This window comes from Nansenia antarctica (genome assembly GCF_963989245.1).
Source record: "Nansenia antarctica genome assembly, chromosome: 16".
Lineage (NCBI taxonomy): Eukaryota > Metazoa > Chordata > Actinopteri > Argentiniformes > Microstomatidae > Nansenia > Nansenia antarctica.
Window position 1 is genome coordinate 3,786,203 of NC_137686.1, and position 26,617 is coordinate 3,812,819.

The following is a 26,617-nucleotide window of genomic DNA, read 5'->3' on the forward strand; positions in this document are numbered from 1 at the left end:
ATTAAATGCTTCCTGTGTGGTCCCTTATCCTCTGTCCTCTTCATAAATCTTCATCAGCTTTCGAAGCTCCGCCATCATCATGCAAGGCGTCCATCACCCTCTCACCTGAAAACCTTGCTTTTTTGGTGAAGTGGTCCATTTCACATTTTCACTCCTTGCTGTTTTTCATGGGAGCCTACTTTGTCTTTTCGCAGAACTTAACCTCACTCTTTGTCTCCCTTCTCAGTGGTCCCTGTGCTATATTGTACACTGTGGGTGTGTATGGTTAAGTGTTTTTAAGTCTGTTTGACTAACAGTCACTAGCTTTTAATCAAAGGTTTTGCACCGTTACAGAACCCATGAGAGAAATAAGAGTGACTTGCTGTTAGTGTGTTCCCAAAAAGTGTGTTCCCTAAGCCATGCTTTCTTTTTGAATTATGCCAAACACTTTCCACATTTTTCACACTTGCCTACACTTCCCCTCCACTAACCCCTTCTTTATAATGGGTACGGCAGAGAGTCATAAGTAACTGACTGACTTCATCCAAAAACAGAAGTGGAGGTGACCATCGTCAAGTTCTTGGAGAGCTGCGTGGTGCGCGAGGGGGCGGACGTCCATTTCGAGTGCCTGGTGTCCCATGAGGACGCGCCCCTGGCCCAGTGGAAGCTGCAGGACGTCCCGCTGCAGAACAACGAGATGAACCTGATCCGGGCTGAGGGCAGGGTACACAGCCTGACCCTCAGGGGAGTCACCCAGGCAGACTCGGGCACAGTCACCTTCACACTGGGTACCCACACTTCCACCGCCAGCCTAACAGTTCGAGGTAAGCGGTATATACATATATTTATAATAATAACAATAATAATAGATTTGATTTAAAATCGCCCTTCTCAAACTCATGGACACTATACAGAGAAAAAAAAGAAAAAAGAAGAGATGCAGGACAATAAACAACCAAAAAGAGCTTGGGTGCAGCAACAGAAAAGGCACGGTCTTAAAGTGTGCAACGCCTAGTGCGGGGTATGACGAGGAGATCAGCATCGGAGGATCGGAGAGACCACGTACAGGGGTGTAGGGTTGGAGTAGGTCGGTGAGGTAGGCAGGGGGCAGGCCATGGAGGGCCTTCTACATGGAGTACATTCTGTGTTTTATGGGGAGCCAGTGAAGTTGTTGCAGGGTGGGGGTGATCCCAGGGTTTAGTGCGGGTGAGGATCCTGTCAGCTGAGATGTGGACATATTGGTTCAGGTTCAGGGCCTCGCTGGAAACACAGAGAAGGACACCATTGCAATAATCCAGATGGGAGGTGACAAAAGCATGTATTCATGTTTCGGCAGAGGTATCAGAGAGTGAGGGTCGGAGACGGGAGATGGTTTTGAGATGGAAGAAGGCAGACTTGGTGACTGACCGTATGTGTGGTTCAAAGGAATGGGTTGGGTCCAGCATGACCCCCCAGACTCCTGACCTCCGAGGAGGGGCAGATGGAACAGCCGTCAATGGTGAGGACGAGGTTACTGATCTTCTGAAGGAGGGTCTTGGGTGCACCAACCATGAGTTCCGTTTTATTGCTGTTGAGTTTGAGAAGATTGGTGGTCATCCATTTTTTTATTTCATGGAGGCAGGAGATGAGGGAGGGGGGAGGGAGGGCGGCAGAGGGTTTGGTGAGGTAGAGCTGGGTGTCGTCAGCTTACAAGTGCTGCTTGAAAGTATGTGAACCCCTTGTGCAAGGCCGAATGATTTCTGAATGATTTTGAAGTGGGAGGAGGTAGATGGTGAACGGTAGCGGGCCAAGAACGGAGCCTTGAGGGACGCCATGTCTCACTGGTGCTGGGGCGGATCTGGACCCCCCAAGGGACACTTACTGCCACCTGTTGGACAGGTATGATTTGAACCAAGCCAGGGGTGTTCCAGTGATTCCGAGGGTTGTCTCAAGATGGTATATCATGTATACAATGATAATCCATCACTCATCCCTGGCCTCTGTTGTGCTTGATTGTCGGTCAATAATCCTCGGTCAGGTTTGTTGGCCTATGGCGATCACAATTGCTACCTGTTCATGTTTCATTCAGGCAGCCTTCACTTCTAGCTCCTCTCTGACTCTGACAGTGATCAGTGATGATCACTGATCAATAACATGTCTCTCAATTCATGTCTCTCAGTTGAATAGGGCTGCTCTTATTTTCGGTCATCTATACTGTATATATAATTAAGCAATATCACACGAGAGGGAGGGCTGTTATACTGAATATCAGCACGGCTGTGATTCGGTCGTAGGTACAAGGTATATTCAGTATAACAGCACAACCTCAAGTGTGATGTTGCTTTTATAAAACAGTTCTACAGCGCCATTTATTACTTAACAGTAATAAGCGACAACAGATTATGATTTGTTTGTTTATTTAATCATAACAATAAAAAAAGAAATGCTGTTATACTTTATATCGGCACTCATGGAATGCCTCTTGTCCAATCAAATTACTTAGTCGGAACTAACTGTTGTATAATATACACTATGCATCAGTACAATTTAGCAGACTTGTGTAGTCATTTTGGTTGATCAGTTTACATTGTACTGTAGCATCAGTCAAATTCAGTTGTCAAAAAGTTCTCAAACAGACAATTTTGTTGTTTTCATTCAACTTTCTATGTGTGAATCAGTACTTCCTGTCTTCCATAGAACACATTTGTCTGCTCTCATTTCTTACGCATTTCAACTTCCTCCTGTGTGGCTCCTCAATAAATCTCCTTGTCATTTAGACTCAGGCTATCGTACACAAGACATTGGCGTAATGTACAGTATGTTTAACAAATGTTTTTGTCTATTGTGGTTGTATAACACATTGTTATGTTTAGCCATTTCATGAAAATAAAATGAATCCACTTGACTTGGGATGGTTGACATCTTGAGAATATATAAATGGGAAATGATGAGTGTTTGAGTGTTTCCTTCTAAGCTGTTCTGTGATTTGTTGTCTCCGTCCTCTCTGAAAACAAGCTACGTTCTAACGTTCTAAACCTTCTGGTGACCCCTGTACCTCCCTGTGTCCTGGCAGCGGCAGCTGTGGTGTTCACCAAGGGGCTGGAGAGCCAGGAGGCGGTGGAGGGGGACAGTGTCAGCCTGTCGTGTGAGACGTCCAGCTCCGACGGCCGTGTGACGTGGAGGAGGGGCTCCGTGCTGCTCACCCAAGGCCAGAAATACTCCATGGAGAACAAGGGCACTGTGTACACCCTGGTGGTCCATCGGGTGAGGGTGGAGGATACTGGGGAGTATACCTGCGATACCGGGGACAAGCAAAGCACCACCACCCTGACTGTCAAAGGTAATGGAGTTCGTCTTTCCTTTGTCTGTGTTGTCTTCAACCCTCATCTGATTTATCAAAGTCTAAGAACTTCACTCTGTCTGTCAGCAACCAAGCACTTCTTTTGTGGGTCTTTTACTCATATGTTGTATCGTGTTAGGGGTAGTAATAATAATAGACCAAAATAATTTCCCCAAGTGTAGCTTATTGAGACGCCCCAACCGTGGTAATGGATTTTCATTGGCCTGTTTCAGCCCTCCTTACAACAAACACACTCTTCATTTAGAGTTTGCATTCAGTGCAGGGACCATGAATGAATGTGGTCGTATTGAAGCACACTCTAGTATCTGTGAAGAGATAGTTTGCACTCGCTCTGGAAGCAATTGATAAAAATAATTGTATTTGTAGTTCAGTGTAAATATGTCAAATTTAGAGGTTGACATTTTTTTTATAAACAATTTAACAAACAATTGCTTTTTTTTTACTGCCAATGATCTCTGGCCCAAGCAGAGATTACTTTTCTTACGATGCCTGATGGATAGATGATTCACTTACAAATGTATATGTTGGAAGTCACTTTGGATAAAGGCGTCTGCTAAATGCCAAAAATTTAAATGTAATAACCCTTTAGTTGACCTGAGGTTGATTGTTAAATATTTGATCTGAGAACCAGTGTGTTTCTTGTGAACTATCATCTGATGTTGGGAGCTGCGATACCAATGTGTGTTATGTGTCGTTGTATTCAGAACATTATTGTGTCACCGCAAATTGTTTACTAGCAAATCTACATTCAATCTACATCTAAATTTAAATTGTTCCTCCTACATTTTTGGCATCATACTGTATGTAGGAAGTGTATTCAGTTTACACTCATTTATTATCCATTTGGTACTATTCTACTTCTGTCAGTTTGCCATTTTGCGTGAGGGATTAAAAGTATGTATATACTAAACCTTATACCCATAAAAATAGCCATACCAGTTACTGGACTGGTGACATCTGTAATACAAGTACCCATCCTCTTTAGATCACGTTTTGGCACAATGATGACACTCTTTTGCTGGGTAATCTCCTTACTGGTTCCCTCCTTTGGAAACCCTGGTCTCGGTAACCTTCAGACCACTCACCTCCCACAATCCCATTCGCCTCCAGAGATTGTGCGGATCACTCGAGAGCTGCGCGATCTCACCGTCGTCACCGGCCAGGATGCCATCTTTGAGTGTGAGTTGTCCCGGTCAGGGGTGACCAACGGAGACTGGTGGTTGGCGGACAACCTCCTCCAAAATAACGACCTGAACCAGATGAGCTGTCATGGTCGGGTGCACCGCCTGACGCTGAAGATGGTCACCAGCGATGAGTCGGGGGACGTGGCGTTCGTGGTGGGAGAGGAGAAGACTGTGGCCTGTCTGCTGGTAGAGCAGAAGCCCAAAGGTAACAGCTAATGACGCTTAGTCCTCCTCACCCCACCATCTCTTCCATCAAAATGCTTTTGCCTTGTGCGGAGGGAATACCAATCTGCTGTACGCCATCATCATTCATCTTTCATCCCATCCTAACCTCTCTTAGACGTGTGAGACGTTAACCTCTCTTAGACATGTGTTGGCTTCCCTCCATCTGCTTTTCCGTTGATAGCATCTTTGGCTTCAAAGATGCTACAAAATGATGGGGACATATCACGTTGCTTATTCTAGTGCTTTCTTAGTGCAACTAATGGACATATTATAAGACCAATTTCAATGACTTGCATGCCCCTGTAAGATGATAAAGCATTAGATCAGTGAAAGTAGAGCCAATAGAAAGTGTCTACAATAGAAATACCATACTGGACAAGAGAGATGAGAGAGATACAAATTAGTTTGTCATCCAGATAGCAACATTAATCATACGATAATGACCCTCCGAGACCAGCGAGACGATGACCCCTGGATGATAGCAGTAGACGACAGAATGTCCTTAGTTTCGGGTTTCCCATATCCACAGCCCTAATCCTTGAGAAGCCCCACAACATGATGACCCTAGAGGGAGAGACAGTCACCCTGTCCTGCACCATCTCCGACCCCATGGCAATGCTGACCTGGAGCAGGAACAACGTTGCCATCGAAGCGGGACCCAAGTATGACCTGCGCAAGAGCGGTCACCTCAACCAGCTTTGTATCCACAACCTGGAGGTGGAGGACTCTGGGACCTACTGCTGCGATACAGGCGACGCACAATGCACCGTCAACTTGACGGTGGAAGGTAAAAACTGCGAGAAAACAGTCCGTCCCTCTCCCTTACATTGAAGACTGTGGATCAAGATAAAGTCAGGATAAGACAACACTCCCCCCCGCTCTCTTGCCTTCCTCCACACACCCAGTCTTCCATCAACACACACCAACATAGACATGTTGTCCATTGTCCAAAAAAGCCTCTGGTTTCAGCATCTCTTCTCTGACATTGGCCCTGTCCAGAAACAACCCCTAGCTCCTTCCCCCTAGACACTAGTGTGAATCTGAAATAATCGGATAGGGATAGGCAAGATGGTGGAAAAAAAATCCCTCTTAGCCTGTCAGAGAGCAACTCTGGGAACAATTGGCATCATGCTTATACCTACACAGACCCTTCAGATCTCTACACAGACCCTTCAGATCTACACACTGATGTCATCTTCTCCCGGTCTTCTACGTTCGCCAGGTGCCCCAGTGTTCTTCCAGAAGGAGCTGAACAACCAGGAAGTCCTCGAGGGGGCTGATGTGATCCTGCAATGTGAGATCTCCAAGGTGGGCGTCCGTGTGGAGTGGAGAAAGGGAGGGGTAGTCCTCCAGGCGGGTAAGAAGTACGAGATGAGTCAGGAGGGGTGTGTCCAGGAGCTCCGCATCCGCAACCTGCAACACGAGGACAACGGCTTCTACACCTGCGACGCGGGCGATCAGCTGACCACAGCCTCTGTGGCAGTGAAAGGTATCACGTCTTTACAGTAGAATCTCTCTCTCTCTGTTTTTTACAACTAGGTTGAAAAAGTTGAACCCTCTAGAGTTCCACGATCGGACCATGATGGAGGACTGAAGATTATAAGTGAATTTCTGACCAAAGTCGTCAAACTTTTTCTTTACACTATATAATATAATATACGCCATTTAGCAGACACTTTTATCCAAAGCGACTTACAGTACATTGCAATAAGTGCGTACATTTTATAGGTTATATGGTCCCAGCAGTAGTCAAACATAGTCAGTCAAAGTCAAACATAAGCTGCATGTGCCTTTGAGCAAGGCATTTAACCCCTAATTTCTCCAGCGACGCCTACTATGGCTGACCCTGTGCCTAGAGCAAAAAATATATTTTTTTACAATTAATTGATGAGTTGATTGCATGGCAAATAAAACTGTAGTGAACTTTGTTCTGAGGGCAGAAAGAATCTGCTTGGTTTAGGGCAGACACATGTGATTGGTTCCGAAAAGGTCAGTGGGCGGAATTGAACAAATGCACAAGTTTTGAAATGTGAAAAATAGTGATTCAGTTCCAGAAGTTAGCCCATAGCTGAGAGTGTGTGTGTTGTGTGTGTGTGTCTTGCTCTACAGAGAAAGAAGTCCTCATAGTGTGTGGTCTAAAGACCACAGATGTCTTTGTGGGCGAGTGGGCTACCTTCTCCTGCCAGCTCTCCCGGAGGGTGGCCGGAGAGGTGCAGTGGTGGCTGGACGGCACGCTTCTGGAACACAGCCCCTTCAGCGAGATAGGGCTGAGCCAGGGCAACATCCACACACTCACCCTTAAGAACCTAGCCCAGGACGACTCAGGCACGGTCACATTCAAGGCCGGTAGCCTGGTGTCCTACGCCAAGCTCTTAGTCAAAGGTATCAGGGAGGCGGAGAAGGAGGATTCGGACCCCTAAAACACACTGCAAGCGTCAACCTCAGCATGTCTGCGTTTCATTTCGCCGCCCATGTTAACGGGTTAGAGCAGCCATACAGCCCATGTTAACGGGTTAGAGCAGCCATACAGCTCATGTTAATGGGTTAGAGCAGCCATACAGCCCATGTTAACGGGTTAGAGCAGCCATACAGCGTACGTGAGGTGCGGATCTCAAGCGTGTCTCACGCTGGCTGCCGCGGCACGCCATCTAGAGATTAGGACTGCCGCCTACTTCAGGCAAAACTCAAAGACAAGTACAAAGACAGGGCTGGCAGTAGCAGCTCCGCAGTTAGAGCCACAGAAGACACGCAGCAGCCAGTGTGGAAGCCGCAACAGTGAGAGTTGCAGCAGTTACGCCACGCAGACGCACTGCTGAGGTTGCCGCTGGCGGGCCGTTTTGGGGGTCTTAGACCCTGCAGCATCAGTGCCCTCAGGGGGGCTTGGTCAACAGCAGATAGGCTTCAGTTATGAATCACCGCTGAAGAACCTTGTGAAACAATCAAAATGATGCCGAGATTTGATCAATTGGAGATTGCAGCTTTCTGCATGGAGGGTGTCGTCGACACTTGATTTAGTAATCGTCAGTACGGTTACACGTACCAAACAAATATAGCTCTCGCCACAGCACTGCTGGAGTACAAAATTGTGTTAACCCACCTCTGCCGTGAAAGCACTCCTGAAAGCCAAAATAATTCCAAAATAATTTACGACCAGATAAATAATTGCATCTGCACTTTGTTTACAAGGCTAACCGTTATGGTGACTGTACTGTATGCTGCAGCGATCCTCAAAAGAGTTCAATGCTACCCCCACTCAAAAGTGAGAATGAGTAGAGGTCGTTGAGGAGATCATGACATTTTGTGCCTCATCCGTGCATGAGCATACATGTTGGTTATTTGACTAATAGATCTAGTTAGACAGAGATCTGTCATGCTGTATGCTTTGATAAGACCAAACCATACATGTGGGTGCAGCACTAGAAGAGGTTCATCCAATCACAGTACATGTACTGGAATAGAAGCGTGACACCGGTTACCCCAGGAAAATAAATGTCAGTGGACGAATTCCATTGAAAGTGATCTTTTAGTCCAGAACTAAGTTTATTCTGTATCCAAAAGAAACCCTTAATGTAATGACAGTATGTAGCAATAAACATTTCTAGTGAATTGTATTTATGTCTACATCAAAAGAGAGGATATTTACATGAAATCACATCTACTATAGCTCACAGTATGAAAATCCACATTTATTCACAAAAACCTACTACAAATAAGTGAGTTGTACCTTATAAGTACACAAGAAGAGGCTTAGAGGCTTTGTTACAATTTTCATCATAACATACAGTCCTGATAAACACCTATTTATCTGTCTGGATAGAAATCTAGTAAGATATACTGAGGAAGATTATGTAAGTTTGATACAGGATTCCATATAGACTGATGTATAGACTGATGTATAGTACATGTATCTATGGTGTGGTGGTATGTATCTGGAGACGTGACGTGTGCACAGCCATTCAAGAGACAAACATTATGCTCAGAGGATCTGGTCATTTCTGTGGTCGTTCTGATGGAAACTGGACTTGGAGTTGGTATTATTTGTCTTTGGTGGTTACCAAGGGACTAGATTCTGTAACACATTATTCTATAGCATGGTTTAAGCAGTTATTTAATTACCATAGAAAGTCAATTCTAATTGAATATTAATTACGCTTGCCGTTTCTTTTACATTCACTGACTCAACCACCATTTTGTGGCATTTAGTACAAGGTAAAGTTGCACATGGTGCTGAAGTCAAAAGCACCCCTTGTTACAACATACGTGGTTACCAAATAGTTTCTTAGTAGTGACCTTGGATTCTATCTGTAAACAATCATGCTGTGGTTGTGAGAAGAAGCTAGAGAAGCTGAGCCAAGAGAAGAAGAGCGTCCGATCTAGTGTAGGGCAGTGCTGCTCCACTCACCCACCCATCCACCCAGGCCAGCTGCTCGTCCGTACTGACCCTCACTCTCACCTCCGCCCAGCCGCTCCACCCTTGCCCCCTGGTGTGCAAGCACTAAAACTCTCTAACACCCTCCACATCCTGCCCTGTCAGTCTGGCATCTCTCTCTCTCTCTCTCCACCCAGTCACCCTTTCTCATTGGCTGTTGTGTCTTGAGACGTTGGGCTTTTTGAACCCCCCCCCCCCTCCCTTCAGTTTGGAGTAATAAGAAATAACTGGCAGACTGCCACATTCAGAAGCTGTGCATTGGAATAACCCCCTTTTTGTATTATTTCACCATTAAAACTCCTAAGTAAAAACAAACTACTCCAAGGTGTACTGGGGTTTATGAAGCATGAGTGTCATTCAAGCATGTCAAAGTGCACAACCTGATGACCTCACCATACGACCCCCCCCCCCACACTCAGACCCCACAATAGAGGTGGTAAGCGAGATGGAGGACCAGCGGGTGGTGGAGGACCAGCCGGCTGAGTTCATCTGCCAGTACTCTCGGCCAGTCACGGCCCAGTGGAAGAGGGACGGGCAGCCGCTGCAGCCGGATGGCCGCAGGGTGGTGGTGGAGCAGGACTGGAACGTGGCTCGCTTGTACATTAGCCGCGTGTCGGCTGAGGACAGGGGCACTTACTCATGTGAGGCAGAGGGGACCTGTGTGGTCGCCTCACTGGAGGTCGAAGGTGAGCTTCTCTCCATTTTGGAAAGGCTCTGGGGTGAAAAGTGGCCAACTAGGCACTGATCTAGGACCATGGATATCTTGCATAGAGGGAATGTTATGGTATAAACATGTTTGCGCCACCCCCAACCAGACCTGGGTCATACTGTATACCAATGTTAAATACTTTTAAAATATATTTGAGTTGTGCTTTATAATATTTGACCAAGATATACACACCCCTCTCTTGCAATCGTCCAACTAGGCAATGGAATATAACATCATAAGCGGCTAGGAGATGCTGGTAGAAACATAACGTAAACAGCAACTCACTTGCAAATCAAATAGTAGCCTATTCAATGCAAGGTTTGACTTACAACAAATCCCGTTGACCGACAGACCACCCTGAACATGAAATACCCTAAACCAGGGATCCACAATCATCATGTCATGTCATCCGTAGGCATGCTTCCCAGCTCAGCATTGACACACCTGATTCAACTAATCAACATTTTGAGGATAAGTTGAATCAGGAGTGACAACGCTAACATGTATAAATTGTAAATAAGAATTTGTTCTTAACGGACCTGCCTGGATAAATAAACATTAAATAAACAAATAAAGCTGGGACACAGTCCTGGACAAACTGCATCTGCACTCATTGGGGGCGGCAGGTAGCCTAGAGGTTAGAGAGGCTGGCCAGCAATCAGCTGGTTCAATCCCCACCCCAGGAGGCAGCCGGATGTGAGCTGGTGACTGGAGGGTTGCTGGCATCATATCTAAGGTGCCTACCACTGCTGTTGTGCAAGGCACTTAACCCCTAACTGCTCCAGGGGCGCAGAAGATGGCTGACCCTGTGCCCAGAGCCCAGAGCTCTGTTCTCCTTCGGGGGAGACGTGTGCATGAAGTACACGTCGTTGTCTAAGTGCGTGTTTAAGGCTATGTGCTCTGTTCAATGACAATCTTAATCCTAATTGCAGATCACTGTGCCCTAAATCATCATGACAAGCCAGAGAAAGAGAGTGAAAGAGAGAAAGCCCATCATGACTATCAGCCTGTCATGACTTTGCATGCGGATTCCTTTTCCTGGGTGGATCAAAGCTATTCTCCTACAGTGAAGCCGTTCTTCTCCCCATACAGCCAAACCCATCGATATCGTCCAGGGGCTGGAGGACATGGACACCATTGACGGTGGGGAGGCGCTGTTCGAGTGCGCCATCTCTCGTCCAGAAACCAAAGACTGCCGCTGGCTGCTTGGCGGTAAACCAGTAAAGGAGTCGCCCAACGCAGAGATCGTGTCGTTCGAGAGTGGGCGCCGCCACCTGCTGCTGCTCAAGGAGCTCCATGTGGTGGACAGCTGTAAGGTGACCTTCCAGGCGGGGTCAGCCACTACGTCTGCCATGCTCAACGTGAAGGGTGGGTGCATGTCTTTACCAATATGGTATATACATACCAATGGTTGTTTTCTTTTCTTTTTCTTTATTATTATTTTTAAATTATATATCTCTATTTTTAAAAATTATTTTATTAACATAACATTCAGATTGGGGAGAGCCAGGTATTGGTCTCTGATGCTTTCAACTTTTGAGTGCATGTGACCTGTTAAAGTATGTGACATGGTGTGTGACATGGTGTGTGTGTGTGTGTGTGTGCGTGTGCGTGTGTGTGTGCGTGTGCGTGTGTGTGTGCGTGTGCGTGTGTATAGGCTGGCAGCTGGACGTACTGAAAGGCCTGGAAGACAAGGTGGCCGTGGTGGGTGAGAAGGTGGAGTTCTGCTGCGACCTGACCGAGCCTGTGCCTGCGGCGGAGGTGGCGTGGTACGCTAACGGGGCGGAGCTGAAGGCAGGTGACACCTGGGCCATGAGGGCCGACGGATCCTCCTACCGCCTGGTCCTGAGACAGGCCCCGGCCCTGCCCCCACAGGAGATCACCTTCGCTGCCAGGGACGCTATCTCCATGGCAAAGCTTACCATCATCAGTAAGCGTGTGTGTGTGTGTGTGTCACCCCCCTGCACACCCCGGCGAAGACCGCGTGTCTGTACGTCACCCAGGGGCCGAGTTGTGGGTTTCGGGTGTGTGTGCATTTTTGTGTGTGCCACCTAAAGCTGCCTGCTTCTCCTTGTGATCTACATCACGATCTACATCACGTCATGTTCCTAAAAAACTGGGGACACCCCATGAAATATTTAGTTCTTTTTTAAGTCTATATGGACATATCAATATTTGATCTTCTTTCAAACAATATCTATAGATAAAGATGATGTAATTGAACCAAAAACAATGACAATTTAGTTGTTAGCATATATGTGACAGGGCATGGTTAAAAAGTCCCCAAGTAGGGCAAAAACATTTTTCTGTTTTTTTCCAGATTATGAAAGGGTAGTTTGTAAGCTGATGAATGTGTCATACATTGAAATCTGAAACAAGTTGAAGAAGTTATGGATATTTTAATGGTGATACCCCCTGAACCACCGTACTGAGATATCCAGCCTCAACTGTTTTTCACAGAGGTAATGGGTGGGAACAATAGCTGGTTAACTCCACCCTAATCACTCCCTCAAGACAACCACACCCTCAAGACAACCACTCCCCCATTACACTACCTGTCATTACCTACCTGTCATCTGTCAGTGGGGTTGTCAGCTAACCCTCAGGAAGCAAAATTGCAGGGCTGCAACATTTAAATAGCTAAATAATAATAATAATAATAATAATAATAATAATTCAAGATTCATGATTTTTTATTGCCATGTGTGCCAAAAGTTTATTACGTCCCATTACAAGTACAAGAGAGTAAAACTAGAGAGTACACTAATACGAATAATACCCCCCACCCGACTTTGCTAACTAAATGTAGGTATATAGTGAATGTAAAACTGTTGGATATGATATCGAGTGGGTTCTTCATCGCTTCGTTTGTCGTCCTATGCCAAAAACCGGAAAACACATTTTTTCACAACAAGACATGTTTGGCTCGATTGCGAGGTTTCACAATGGCCGAGATGGAGACCTATTAATCAAACCCTGTCACATATTTAACAACAAATGAACACAGATGCCAATTTCTACTGAGGAAAAAGTTAGGCTGGTATTGCCCCCTTTGGCTGAAATAAGACATTTCCTATAACTGTCTACCAGTCTGACATCGACTGGGAGAAAGTTTTTCCCACTCCTCCATGCATGCAGAATTCCTTCAGCTGTGTGATGTTTGAGGGGTGTCTTGCATGCACAGCCTGTTTCAAACCACCCCACAGCATCTCAACACGATTAAGATCCGGGCTTTGACATTCCAGAACTCTCCATTTTTTTCTTCTGAGCCATTCCTTGGTTGGATTTACTGGAGTGTTTTGGGTCATTGCCGTGTTGCATGGTCCACATCTGGTCCACATCTGCTTCAGCTTACATGTTTGGACAGACAACTCTTGCTCCCTCCCCAGCTGTGCCTGACCCGCCAGAGGACCCGGAGCTCATGAGCAAGAGCAAGCTGTCGGTGACCCTGTCCTGGTTCACTCCCCTCAGCAACGGGGGCAGTCCCATACTGGGCTACAGGGTGGAGATGAGGCTGGCTGACAGCTCTCTGTGGCTGCCCTGCCATGCAGAGCCTGTATGCAACACTGAGTTTGTGGTGGACAACCTCATACCCGGGAGCGGGTATAGGTTCCGAGTGGCAGCCATCAACCGAGCCGGTATTGGGGAGCCGGTTCAGCTGCCCCAGACTGTACAGCTTGGTGAGTGGTCTGTGTGATGCCACTAACCCAGCATGCTTGATTAGCTTTTGGCACTCTATTGTTTTTTTACAGTTTGAATACTGCAAATTCTATGTTCAAGGGAGACGCTCGATAAGCCCCTCTGGGTTTCTTGTCTTCCTTGCACCTCCTCTACCTATGATGTATTATGGTTATTGTATGTATGTTTAGTCTTTTTACTGTGTGCTAAATACGTATTTAACTTTTATTCAACCAGGCAGGTCCAGAACAAATTCTTATTAACAGTGATGATTAATCATAACATCTGGAATGCAACCATTATGGACTATCATAGTTTACACTTTGTTAGTTATGATATACGAGGGCCAGATGTTATGTATGCATATCTTTTGTTCAGATGTTTCTTTCCATCTTGGTTTGGACCGAGACATGCAGAGGTAACACAGCACCACAGAGACAAGAGATGACCGCGACGGTGTGTGTTTGTGTGTGCTCCTATCGACTTTTGCCTATCCTTCGTCAACAGAGTCTCCAGTGACGGTGACCCAGCAGTTGACCTGCCCGGACCTGAAGGAGGGCGAGGTGGCCCGTGTGGAGTGCGAACTCTCCGCAGAGAGCAGCACTGTCACCTGGCTCAAAGACAACAGGGAGCTGGAGTTTGGGGCCAAATACCAGGTGACAACCGAAGGGAAGAGACAGGTACTGCTGATCAAGGACTTTGCAGCTGCTGACCAGGGAGTTTACACCTGCCTGGCCTCGGAGGAAGCGGAGAGCTCCATCAACCTCAACGTCAAAGGTACACTCTCAAACCAGCCAGAACATTTACTTAGTGACTTGATTTTCTGATGTACTGTAATTAGCCAACACCAATTTGTTACAACCCCCTTTTGAGCTATACTCCTCAAATAGAACTGGCATGGTGGAGGGATGTTCATTCTGGGTAAGTTGAGGTTAGTGCGTGGTTCATGGTTCATGGTCATAGTTCCTTTAGCATATCTGGAGTGTGGTGAGCTCTGCCCCAATTACCTATGGAATATTCTAGCTCCATTGTTTTTGGGGCTTTCATCAATTGGGATCCCTTGGGGTGCTAATGTGGATGATAGAAAATGTAATTTTGCTCCATGTGACATGGCATTGTGGCCATTGTGGTTGTAGGTGGAAACAGCGAAGTTAAGCAGGCCGCGTCGGACGAGGGGGCTCAGCCCAGCCTGCCCCCCGAAGCCGCCTCGGAGGGCGACGTCCATGCCCTGTGGGAGGACCTGGCCAAGAAACGCCGTATGAGCCGTGAGCCCACCCTGGATTCCATTTCCGAGCTGCCTGAGGATGGGAAGGAGCCCAAGGAGCCTGGTAAGAAGGAGAAACCAGCAGACAATAAGGAGTTGGTGAAGGCACCAGAGAAAGTACAGGTAAAAGAGCCAGAGAAAGTGGAAGTGAAAGAGGCAGAGAAAGTGGAGGTGAAAGAGGCGGAGAAGGTGATAGAGAAGGCTGTGGAGCCTAAGAAGCAGGTAGATGTCAACCTGTACACCAGCTCTGAAGATGAGTCTGTCTCGGGGACCCCGACACTGGTCTCCTATCTCAAGAAGAGCAGCAAGTCCAGTGTCTCTGTGGGTGGCCAGGCTCAGTCCATCTCCACCGAGAAGTTCTACGCGCAGTTCCAGATGACCGAGCAGCAGACAGAAGTGAAACAGACCACGGCGGTCTCGCAGGAGGTTGGCGTCGAGGAGGAGGAGCCCGAGCTCCTGGGCGCCGCCATCAAGATCCAAGCGGCCTTCAAGGGTTACAAGGCCCGGAAGGACATGCGGCCCGTCTTCAAGGACGTCTTCAAGGACCAGACGAACGAGCCCAACGGTACGATCCACCTGGAGTGTTTGGCCGAGGGCAAGCCCGAAAAGGTCAGCTGGTCGAAGGACGGAGAGCCGCTGGTGGACGGCAAACACCACCACATCGACATCTACAATGACGGCACCTGCTCTCTGGTCATCACGGCCATCACCACCAAAGACACCGGGGTGTACACCTGCGAGGTCACCAACAAGTTCGGGGTGGCCAGCCACAGCGGGAAGGTGACGGTGGGCTCCTCCAGGGAGTCGTCCGGCCGCCGGCCCCTGACGCTGGGCTACAGCGCCGACAGCGAGCCCGAGAGCTCCTCCGGCAGCGAGATCGACGAGTCGCTGAGGCAGGCCAGCAAGCGCCTCCGCCGCCTCTTCCGCACCCGCCTGCCGCCCAACGTGGAGGAGGAGCCCTTCATCAGCGCCGACGAGGGCGCCGACCTGAACCCGCCTGACCCCCAGTCGTACCGCGAGGACGACCGCTACATCTACATCCGCTTCGACACGCAGGCAGAGGCGCAGGTGGCCTCCCAGCGCTTCCAGGAGATGTTCACCGCCCAGGGCGTTCCCGTGGAGACCACCATCCTGGAGGTGGGGCCTCTCAAAGTGGAGCTGCGCATCATGAAGAAGGGCTACACACAAGATGGCTCCCAGACACCGACACAGGAGAGACAGCAGCCCACATTCATGACTGGCGCGCCTGGTAGGACAACACAAGCTCTGTCTCTCATTATTGTAAACTGTACTTGTATGTTGACATTTTATAATAAAAATAATAATAATAATAATAATAATAATAATAATAACAGTAATAATAAAGCATGTATTTGTTATTAATTGCTAAACAAGGTTACAAAGTGCTAACAAGGTTATAAAGAACTTGCACTCTACAGTATGTACAGTAGGTAATTTGTCCCCCATTCAGTACTTACCAATAACAAAGAAGAATGCAAATATACAAATGCTTGTTTAATACACATTGATTTTAAGATAGTCTGTAATGTTGAATTAGCAGTTGGTGTGAGTGTAGTTTTTTGTTGTATGTTTTAATTTATTAATTTATTAATTTATAATTGTTTTGTCACATGTCATTGTCACTCTTTACACATTAACTGGACCATTTGCTTGTTAGCTAAAATGTAAGTCTGTATTTGTTTAATAAATGTGTGATGTCCACATTGTCCTCCATCCATCCATTTTGATCCTGCATATCATGATGTGTTGTCTTGTGTTGTCTTGTTTTGTGTTGTGCTGTTTTGTTTTGTGCGTCTAGTGACTCTAGTCTGTGTGTGTTCAGCTTGTCTACTAGTGTGTCTGGCTTGATGTTGATTTTGTCCAAACGTTTATCTTTCTGTCTGTCTTTCATTTTGTGGTTCTTACTCACCTTTGATGAATGTTGGTGTGGTGTTTTCAGTTCTCAATGTTTTCCAAATATTTTTGTTTGAATGTCTTTGCTGTGATTCTGTTGTTCATTTTTCCCCTCTTTACTCATGGACTTGTTTTACCAACTTGTTTCCAATATTGACACGTTCATTCCTATCCATTGCTCCCCCTGTTATGCCCTCACAACCCTTCATCATGTGTGCTTGTTATTGTTGGAAAGCTCTAGATACCTTCCCCAGATCAGTAAGAAATAAACAGAGAGTACCAATGGCAGAATATCTCACATTAAAATGCTCCAATTCAATCAATTGCAGATAGCGGGTTTCCTTCATAATGCAAAAAACACTCATCTTCATGAGCAGCAAGAAAGTAGTGTTCAATACAGTTTCAATGACATAACAGACGTAATTCTCTTTATTAAATCCACACATAGAGCCAGACGAGAATAATCATCATCAACGCTATCTACAATTGACCTAATTGAGAGCCTTGTGTTGGTGGCACCTAACTTGACGTCCCTCTCTCTCTCTGTCAACCCAGCGGCCCCGGTGTTCCTGACGGAGCTCCAGAGCCAGGACGTGCCGGACGGCTGCCCGGTCAGCTTCGACTGCGTGGTGATCGGCAAGCCCTCGCCCGCCGTGCGCTGGTTCAAGGACGGCAAGCTGCTGGAGGAGAACGACCACTACATGATCAACGAGGACCAGGAGGGCTGCCACCAGCTCATCATCACCACCGTCCTGCCCACCGACATGGGCGTGTACCGCTGCATGGCTGAGAACAGCAGCGGCATCACCGCCACCAAGGCCGAGCTGCGGGTGGACAGTGAGTACAGTAGCATGGACTGTATATAATGTACGCCATTCAGCTGACGCTTTTATCCAAAACTACGAACATTGCAGTGAGTGCATACATTTTCAGTATATATATATATATATATATATATATATATATATATATATATATATATATATATATATATATATATGGTCCCAACGGGAATCGAACCCACAATCTAAGTGTTGTTAGCGCCATGCTCTACCAACTGAGCAACCAACTCTACCACAGAGGATCACAATATGTATTTGTAATTATTTGTTTGAGGCATTTACATAGTAGCCTAGTTACCTGGTAACAATGGGTGGCTTACTAGCCTCCTTTCTTGTTGGCTACTTACTGGTAACAGAAGCTCTCTTAGAGGTGTTTAATGTGACACGTTCTGGAGGAACAAACTAGGAAAACCTTTTAAATTAACTCAATAAAATGGAGGAATACATGGTTATTAATGGGTCATTAATGTGGTATACCTTTTTTGGTCACATAATTTGGCACTTAATTCTGGTATTTTGCCTAACAGTTTGTCTTGTCAAAGCATTACCTGATATTTCATGTGAAAGAGTCATTGTTGTGGAGTGTGTAATCCTCCGTCTTTCTGTAGTGTCCTGCAGCTCTGACTATGACACAGCAGCTGACGCCACGGAGACCTCCTCCTATATCAGTGCCAAGGGCTACCTGTCCAGGTGAGCTGCTGCCCCTCCTCTGTCTAGGACTGTGGCTATGTTCCTCACCTCTGTCTAAGACTGTGGCTATGTTCCTCTCCTCTGTCTAACTGTGGCTATGTTCCTCACCACTGTCTAAGTGGCTATGTTCCTCACCTCTGTCTAAGACTGTGGCTATGTTCCTCTCCTCTGTCTAACTGTGGCTATGTTCCTCACCACTGTCTAACTGTGGCTATGTTCCTCACCACTGTCTAAGACTGTGGCTATGTTCCTCACCTCTGTCTAGGACTGTGGCTATGTTCCTCTCCTCTATCTAACTGTGGCTGTGTTCCTCACCTCTGTCTAACTGTGGCTGTGTTCCTCACCTCTGTCTAAGACTGTGGCTATGTTCCTCTCCTCTGTCTAAGACTGTGGCTATGTTCCTCACCTCTGTCTAAGACTGTGGCTATGTTCCTCACCTCTGTCTAAGACTGTGGCTATGTTCCTCTCCTCTGTCTAAGACTGTGGCTATGTTCCTCTCCTCTGTCTAACTGTGGCTATGTTCCTCACCTCTGTCTAAGACTGTGGCTATGTTCCTCACCTCTGTCTAAGACTGTGGCTATGTTCCTCACCTCTGTCTAAGACTGTGGCTATGTTCCTCTCCTCTGTCTAAGACTGTGGCTATGTTCCTCACCTCTGTCTAAGACTGTGGCTATGTTCCTCTCCTCTGTCTAAGACTGTGGCTATGTTCCTCACCTCTGTCTAAGACTGTGGCTATGTTCCTCACCTCTGTCTAAGACTGTGGCTATGTTCCTCACATCTGTCTAAGACTGTGGCTATGTTCCTCACCACTGTCTAAGACTGTGGCTATGTTCCTCACCACTGTCTAAGACTGTGGCTATGTTCCTCACCTCTGTCTAAGACTGTGGCTATGTTCCTCTCCTCTATCTAACTGTGGCTGTGTTCCTCACATCTGTCTAAGACTGTGGCTATGTTCCTCACCTCTGTCTAAGACTGTGGCTATGTTCCTCACATCTGTCTAAGACTGTGGCTATGTTCCTCACCCCTGTCTAAGACTGTGGCTATGTTCCTCACCCCTGTCTAAGACTGTGGCTATGTTCCTCACATCTGTCTAAGACTGTGGCTATGTTCCTCACCTCTGTCTAAGACTGTGGCTGTGTTCCTCTCCTCTGTCTAAGACTGTGGCTATGTTCCTCACCCCTGTCTAAGACTGTGGCTATGTTCCTCACATCTGTCTAAGACTGTGGCTATGTTCCTCACATCTGTCTAAGACTGTGGCTATGTTCCTCACCTCTGTCTAAGACTGTGGCTATGTTCCTCACCCCTGTCTAAGACTGTGGCTATGTTCCTCACCTCTGTCTAAGACTGTGGCTGTGTTCCTCACCTCTGTCTAAGACTGTGGCTATGTTCCTCACCTCTGTCTAACTGTGGCTATGTTCCTCACCTCTGTCTAAGACTGTGGCTATGTTCCTCACCTCTGTCTAACTGTGGCTATGTTCCTCTCCTCTGTCTAACTGTGGCTATGTTCCTCACCTCTGTCTAAGACTGTGGCTATGTTCCTCTCCTCTGTCTAAGACTGTGGCTATGTTCCTCACCTCTGTCTAACTGTGGCTATGTTCCTCACCTCTGTCTAACTGTGGCTATGTTCCTCACCTCTGTCTAAGACTGTGGCTATGTTCCTCACCTCTGTCTAAGACTGTGGCTATGTTCCTCTCCTCTGTCTAACTGTGGCTATGTTCCTCACCTCTGTCTAAGACTGTGGCTATGTTCCTCACCTCTGTCTAAGACTGTGGCTTTGTTCCTCTCCTCTGTCTAACTGTGGCTATGTTCCTCTCCTCTGTCTAACTGTGGCTATGTTCCTCACCTCTGTCTAACTGTGGCTATGTTCCTCACCTCTGTCTAAGACTGTGGCTATGTTCCTCACCTCTGTCTAAGACTGTGGCTATGTTCCTCACCTCTGTCTAACTGTGGCTATGTTCCTCTCCTCTGTCTAACTGTGGCTATGTTCCTCACCTCTGTCTAAGACTGTGGCTATGTTCCTCTCCTCTGTCTAAGACTGTGGCTATGTTCCTCTCCTCTGTCTAAGACTGTGGCTATGTTCCTCACCTCTGTCTAACTGTGGCTATGTTCCTCACCTCTGTCTAAGACTGTGGCTATGTTCCTCACCTCTGTCTAAGACTGTGGCTATGTTCCTCACCTCTGTCTAAGACTGTGGCTATGTTCCTCACCTCTGTCTAAGACTGTGGCTATGTTCCTCTCCTCTGTCTAAGACTGTGGCTATGTTCCTCACCTCTGTCTAACTGTGGCTATGTTCCTCTCCTCTGTCTAAGACTGTGGCTATGTTCCTCACCTCTGTCTAAGACTGTGGCTATGTTCCTCTCCTCTGTCTAAGACTGTGGCTATGTTCCTCACCTCTGTCTAAGACTGTGGCTATGTTCCTCACCTCTGTCTAAGACTGTGGCTATGTTCCTCACCTCTGTCTAAGACTGTGGCTATGTTCCTCTCCTCTGTCTAAGACTGTGGCTATGTTCCTCTCCTCTGTCTAAGACTGTGGCTATGTTCCTCTCCTCTGTCTAACTGTGGCTGTGTTCCTCTCCTCTGTCTAACTGTGGCTATGTTCCTCTCCTCTGTCTAAGACTGTGGCTATGTTCCTCACCTCTGTCTAAGACTGTGGCTATGTTCCTCACCTCTGTCTAAGACTGTGGCTATGTTCCTCTCCTCTGTCTAAGACTGTGGCTATGTTCCTCACCTCTGTCTAAGACTGTGGCTATGTTCCTCTCCTCTGTCTAAGACTGTGGCTATGTTCCTCTCCTCTGTCTAAGACTGTGGCTATGTTCCTCTCCTCTGTCTAAGACTGTGGCTATGTTCCTCTCCTCTGTCTAAGACTGTGGCTATGTTCCTCACCTCTGTCTAAGACTGTGGCTATGTTCCTCACCTCTGTCTAACTGTGGCTGTGTTCCTCACATCTGTCTAAGACTGTGGCTATGTTCCAAGGTCCGGGTAAAATGCGACAGCAGCTGGTGAAACCGGTCCGAAACCGAAAGTCGGCAGCCAATCACATGTTCTGACTTTTATCCTGAAAATGTTGAATAAATGTCAATGTTGTTGAAAATCAATGACACACTCAATGACAATGACACACATAATACACTGAATATACAGTATTAATGTGATATTAATACACTGAATATACAGTATTAATGTGATATACAGTATTAATGTGATATTAATACACTGAATATACAGTATTAATGTGATATTAATACACTGAGTATACAGTATTAATGTGATATTAATACACTGAATATACAGTATTAATGTGGTATTAATACACTGAATATACAGTATTAATGGGATATTAATACACTGAGTATACAGTATTAATGTGTTATTAATACACTGAATATACAGTATTAATGTGATATTAATACACTGAGTATACAGTATTAATGTGATATTAATACACTGAGTATACAGTATTAATGTGATATTAATACACTGAATATACAGTATTAATGTGATATTAATACACTGAGTATACAGTATTAATGTGATATTAATACACTGAATATACAGTATTACTGTGATATTAATACACTGAGTATACAGTATTCATGTGATATTAATACACTGAGTATACAGTATTAATGTGATATTAATACACTGAATATACAGTATTAATGTGATATTAATACACTGAATATACAGTATTAATGTGATATTAATACACTGAGTATACAGTATTAATGTGATATCAATACACTGAATATACAGTATTAATGTGATATTAATACACTGAGTATACAGTATTAATGTGATATACAGTATTAATGTGATATTAATACACTGAATATACAGTATTAATGTGATATTAATACACTGAGTATACAGTATTAATGTGATATTAATACACTGAGTATACAGTATTAATGTGATATTAATACACTGAGTATACAGTATTAATGTGATATTAATACACTGAATATACAGTATTAATGTGATATTAATACACTGAGTATACAGTATTAATGTGATATTAATACACTGAGTATACAGTATTAATGTGATATTAATATGAATGAATGAATGAATGAATGGTCTTTATTGTCATTGCTACAGTACAGGTACCAAACAACGAAATTTAGGAGGGGTGGCTCCCCTGGTGTTAGGAAAGAGAAAAAAAAAAAAACTTAAAAAAAAACACAAGAAGGGAAGGAGCTGGTTTACATAAATAAAGGCTATGTACACTATCCACTATACTATACTGTACAGATAGACGACTAGGGTTGTCATATTGCACAATAGTGTTATTGCACATTTATTTAAAGTGTCGCAGTTTGCAGGCTTGAAATGTACATATTTGTGCCTCAGCACTACACCTGATTTTTTCAGTCCAGCAGCTGCCATCAATCCGTCCAGACTGTCCAGGGCCCAGAACCTAGGTCTTTGCTGTGTTCAGGGCCTGGACGGCCCTGTGGTAGAAGCTGTTCTTCAGTCTGTTTGTCCTTGCGGCCATGGTCCTGAACCGCCTTTTCGAGGGCAGCCGGGTAAAGTGTTCGTACCCAGGGTGGGTTGGGTCCCTGGAGATCTTGGAGGCCTTCCTGAGACAGCGTGTGTTGTACAGCTCTTCCAGAGAGGGGAGGGGGGCGCCGGTGATCTTCTGGGCTGTTCTCACGACTCTCTGTAGCGCATTTCTCTCCGCGGTTGTGCAGCTGGAGAACCAGTTGCAGATGCCGTAGGTGAGGATGCTCTCCACTGCGCCGCGGTAGAAGGTCACCAGTATCTCCTGCTTGCTGTGTTCCTTCCTGAGGACTCTCAGGATGTATAGCCGCTGTTGTGCCTTCTTGATGGTGGCTTTTGTGTTGTCCTTCCAGGTCAGGTCATCCCGCATGTGCATCCCCAGGAATCGGAGGGTTGAGACTCTCTCCACGCTCTCTCCGTCGATGAGCAGGGGCTGGATCTCAGACTTTTTCCTCCTGAAGTCTACGATGATTTCCTGGGTCTTTGACTTGTTCAGCAGCAGGTTGTTAACCTTGCACAGCTTGCTCAGTTGCTCTACCTCATCCCTGTACGCCGCCTCGTCCCCCCCCGAGATGCATCCCACCACGGTGGTGTCGTCTGCAAACTTTACGATGGAGTTGCTGGGGTGGACGGGGGTGAAGTCGTAGGTGTAGAGGTTGTAGAGGATGGGGCTTAGCACGCAGCCCTGGGGGGACCCAGTGCTGAGTCTGAGGGTTGTGGAGGTGTGGGGGCCCACCCGCACCCTCTGGGGGCGGTCGGTCAGGAAGTCCTTGATCCATGCACATATAGAGTGTGATAGACCCAGGTCTAGTAGTTTGGTCACTAGCCTGTCTGGAAGGATGGTGTTGAAGGCGGAGCTGAAGTCCACAAAGAGCAGTCTCGCGTAGCTGTTTCCCCTCTCCAGGTGGGATAGAGTGGCGTGGAGAGTCGTCGCGATGGCGTCCTCTGTGGACCTGTGGGCTCTGTAGGCGAACTGGTATGGATCCAGGTTGGGCGGGAGGCGTGTGAGTATGTGGGCCCGGACTAGTTTCTCGAAGCACTTCATGATGATTGGTGTGAGTGCCACCGGGAGGTAGTCGTTTAGGCAGCTCACCGTGCTTTTCTTCGGGACTGGGATGATAGTTGAGGTTTTCAGGCAGGGTGGGATGGTGGCCTGGGACAGGGACTGGTTGAAGATGTTGGTGAAAACCCCGGCCAGCTGGTCGGCGCAGTCCCTCAGCACCCGTCCCAGGACGCCATCCGGCCCCGAGGCTTTCCTGGGGTCCACCGCCTTCAGCACGCGTCTCACTTCATGCTCTGTGAGGGTGAGGCTGCTGAGAGCTGGAGAGAGTGGTGTTTGTGTTGTGGTTACCTCCGTTCGCCCCTCGTCGAACCGGGCGTAGAAGGTGTTCAGCTTTCCCGCCAGCAGGGGGTCGTCCTCTGCGGCTGTGAGCCTGTTGGCTCTGAAGTTTGTCATGTGCTGAACCCCCTGCCACATCCGCCTGGAGTCGTTGCTCAGGAAGCATTCCTCAATCTTCTCTCTGTGGTCTGCCTTGGCCGCTTTGATTCCGCGCTTTAGGTTAGCCCTGGTGGTGCTGTACAGCGGTGTGCTCTTCCCTGCGAAGAAGGCGTTGTCCCTCTCGTTGATCAGTTTTTGAACCTTCCCAGTCATCCAGTAATACACTGAATATACAGTATGAATGTGATATTAATACACTGAATATACAGTATTAATGTGATATTAATACATGGAGTGCTGTCCATTCTTAATGTTCTATGGGTTTATATATTCTAATGTCCACACTAGCATATCACTGAAATACTCATACTCTGTGCTTGAGATTGTGAAAGTCTGCAGGAACAGTGGGTCTTTTTATTCTTCATTGTTATAGCAGATCAGACTTTATGTATTTTGTTGTGAGTGTGAATATCAAGTATTTCAAAGAGAGATTGCGTTTTTTCTTATACAATTTCAAATGTGATAGTATTCATTTTCTGACTGTGCTCAATGTACCCGATGACTTCTATCCAACCAGGGAAACAGATGTGTTTGAGTCTGTGGCGGAGGATGACCAGCTCCCTCAGGTGGTGGATGAGCTTCATGACATCCACGTCAGCCCTGGCTCACCCATTGCTAAAATGCAGCTCAAAATCAAAGGTTTGTCAGTTTGTAACTTTTACTCATTACTATTAAGACACCAATAGCCCCAAATCCTAGATTCTCTGTGTAGGAATTTCAGCTAACTATAACAGTGTGTTATTGTAAAAGATTGTATTTATTCATTTATTCTCAAAGATTGTAAATACTGACTAAATTATTGCAAAGTGCTTTGGAATGTATAAGCCAGTCTACGCTGCTTACTGCTTCTCAACTCCCCTCTTTGCTCCACCTTACCTGTTTTTGTTGTGCAAAATCATACAGACTGGTAATCTGTCAGTAACTGACTCTCTGTGTTTGACAAAGTAGCTTTAGTTTGACAAACTATATTTCTGTCAGGGGTAGCTTTAGTTTTCTTCAACTTCTTAATAGTAATTGGTCATTTAGTGTACCGGTAATACATTTTCGGAGTAGCTTCCCCAACACGAATGCCACAAAACAGTTGGCAACTGTAAAAGCCCTATTAATACAATCCATTATCTAATGGATCAAATCTATAATGATTTATAATATTATTAATACAACCCCCCGACCCCCCAGGATTCCCCAAGCCCAGGGTATACTGGTTCAAGGACGGGCACCCGCTGCGTCCCTCTGACAGGATCCTGGTGTTGGACAGGAGAGACGTCCACAGCCTGGAGATACTGAACGTGAAGAGAGAGGACACGGGAGAGTACTCTGCCTACATCAGCAACGTGGCCGGCTCGGCATATTCTTCTGCCAGACTGCTGGTTCATGGTAGGTCTGTCTGACTGGTTCATGGTAGGTCTGACTGACTGGTTCATGGTAGGTCTGACTGGTTCATGGTAGGTCTGACTGGTTCATGGTAGGTCTGTCAGACTGGTTCATGGTAGGTCTGTCTGACTGGTTCATGGTAGGTCTGTCTGCCTGGTTCATGGTAGGTTGTCAGACTGGTTCATGGTAGGTTTGACTGGTTCATTATAGGTCTGACTGGTTTATGGTAGGTCTGTCAGACTGCTTCATGGTAGGTCTGTCAGACTGGTTCATGGTAGGTCTGTCAGACTGGTTCATGGTAGGTCTGTCAGACTGGTTCATGGTAGGTCTGACTGGTTCATGGTAGGTCTGTCTGACTGGTTCATGGTAGGTCTGTCTGACTGGTTCATGGTAGGTCTGTCAGACTGGTTCATGGTAGGTCTGACTGGTTCATGGTAGGTCTGTCTGACTGGTTCATGGTAGGTCTGTCAGACTGGTTCATGATAGGTCTGACTGGTTCATGGTAGGTCTGACTGGTTCATGGTAGGTCTGTCTGACTGGTTCATGGTAGGTCTGTCAGACTGGTTCATGGTAGGTCTGACTGACTGGTTCATGGTAGGTCTGACTGACTGGTTCATGGTAGGTCTGTCAGACTGGTTCATGGTAGGTCTGACTGGTTCATGGTAGGTCTGTCAGACTGGTTCATGGTAGGTCTGTCAGACTGGTTCATGGTAGGTCTGTCAGACTGGTTCATGGTAGGTCTGTCAGACTGGTTCATGGTAGGTCTGTCAGACTGGTTCATGGTAGGTCTGACTGGTTCATGGTAGGTCTGTCAGACTGGTTCATGGTAGGTCTGACTGGTTCATGGTAGTTCTTTCAGACTGGTTCATGGTAGGTCTGTCAGACTAGTTCATGGTAGGTCTGTCAGACTGGTTCATGGTAGGTCTGTCAGACTGCTTCATGGTAGGTCTGTCAGACTGGTTCATGGTAGGTCTGTCAGACTGGTTCATGG

The 26,617-nt window shown here is 46.5% G+C and overlaps 1 protein-coding gene across 1 annotated transcript in view; it reads left to right on the forward strand.

The window, feature by feature from the left end:
- Positions 1-26,617, forward strand: part of obscnb (obscurin, cytoskeletal calmodulin and titin-interacting RhoGEF b) — a gene marked incomplete at both ends in the record, with an annotated part of 121,911 nt that overhangs the window by 69,345 nt on the left and 25,949 nt on the right. The window contains 16 exons of the mRNA XM_080546549.1: positions 534-803; positions 3,032-3,298; positions 4,430-4,708; positions 5,258-5,515; positions 5,951-6,217; positions 6,838-7,110; positions 9,577-9,843; positions 10,959-11,234; positions 11,524-11,796; positions 13,256-13,546; positions 14,052-14,321; positions 14,681-16,057; positions 17,278-17,559; positions 18,173-18,254; positions 24,770-24,891; positions 25,432-25,629. Coding sequence (XP_080402675.1) covers positions 534-803; positions 3,032-3,298; positions 4,430-4,708; positions 5,258-5,515; positions 5,951-6,217; positions 6,838-7,110; positions 9,577-9,843; positions 10,959-11,234; positions 11,524-11,796; positions 13,256-13,546; positions 14,052-14,321; positions 14,681-16,057; positions 17,278-17,559; positions 18,173-18,254; positions 24,770-24,891; positions 25,432-25,629 — 5,052 coding nt within the window. The remainder of the gene's footprint in view (positions 1-533; positions 804-3,031; positions 3,299-4,429; positions 4,709-5,257; positions 5,516-5,950; positions 6,218-6,837; positions 7,111-9,576; positions 9,844-10,958; positions 11,235-11,523; positions 11,797-13,255; positions 13,547-14,051; positions 14,322-14,680; positions 16,058-17,277; positions 17,560-18,172; positions 18,255-24,769; positions 24,892-25,431; positions 25,630-26,617) is intronic.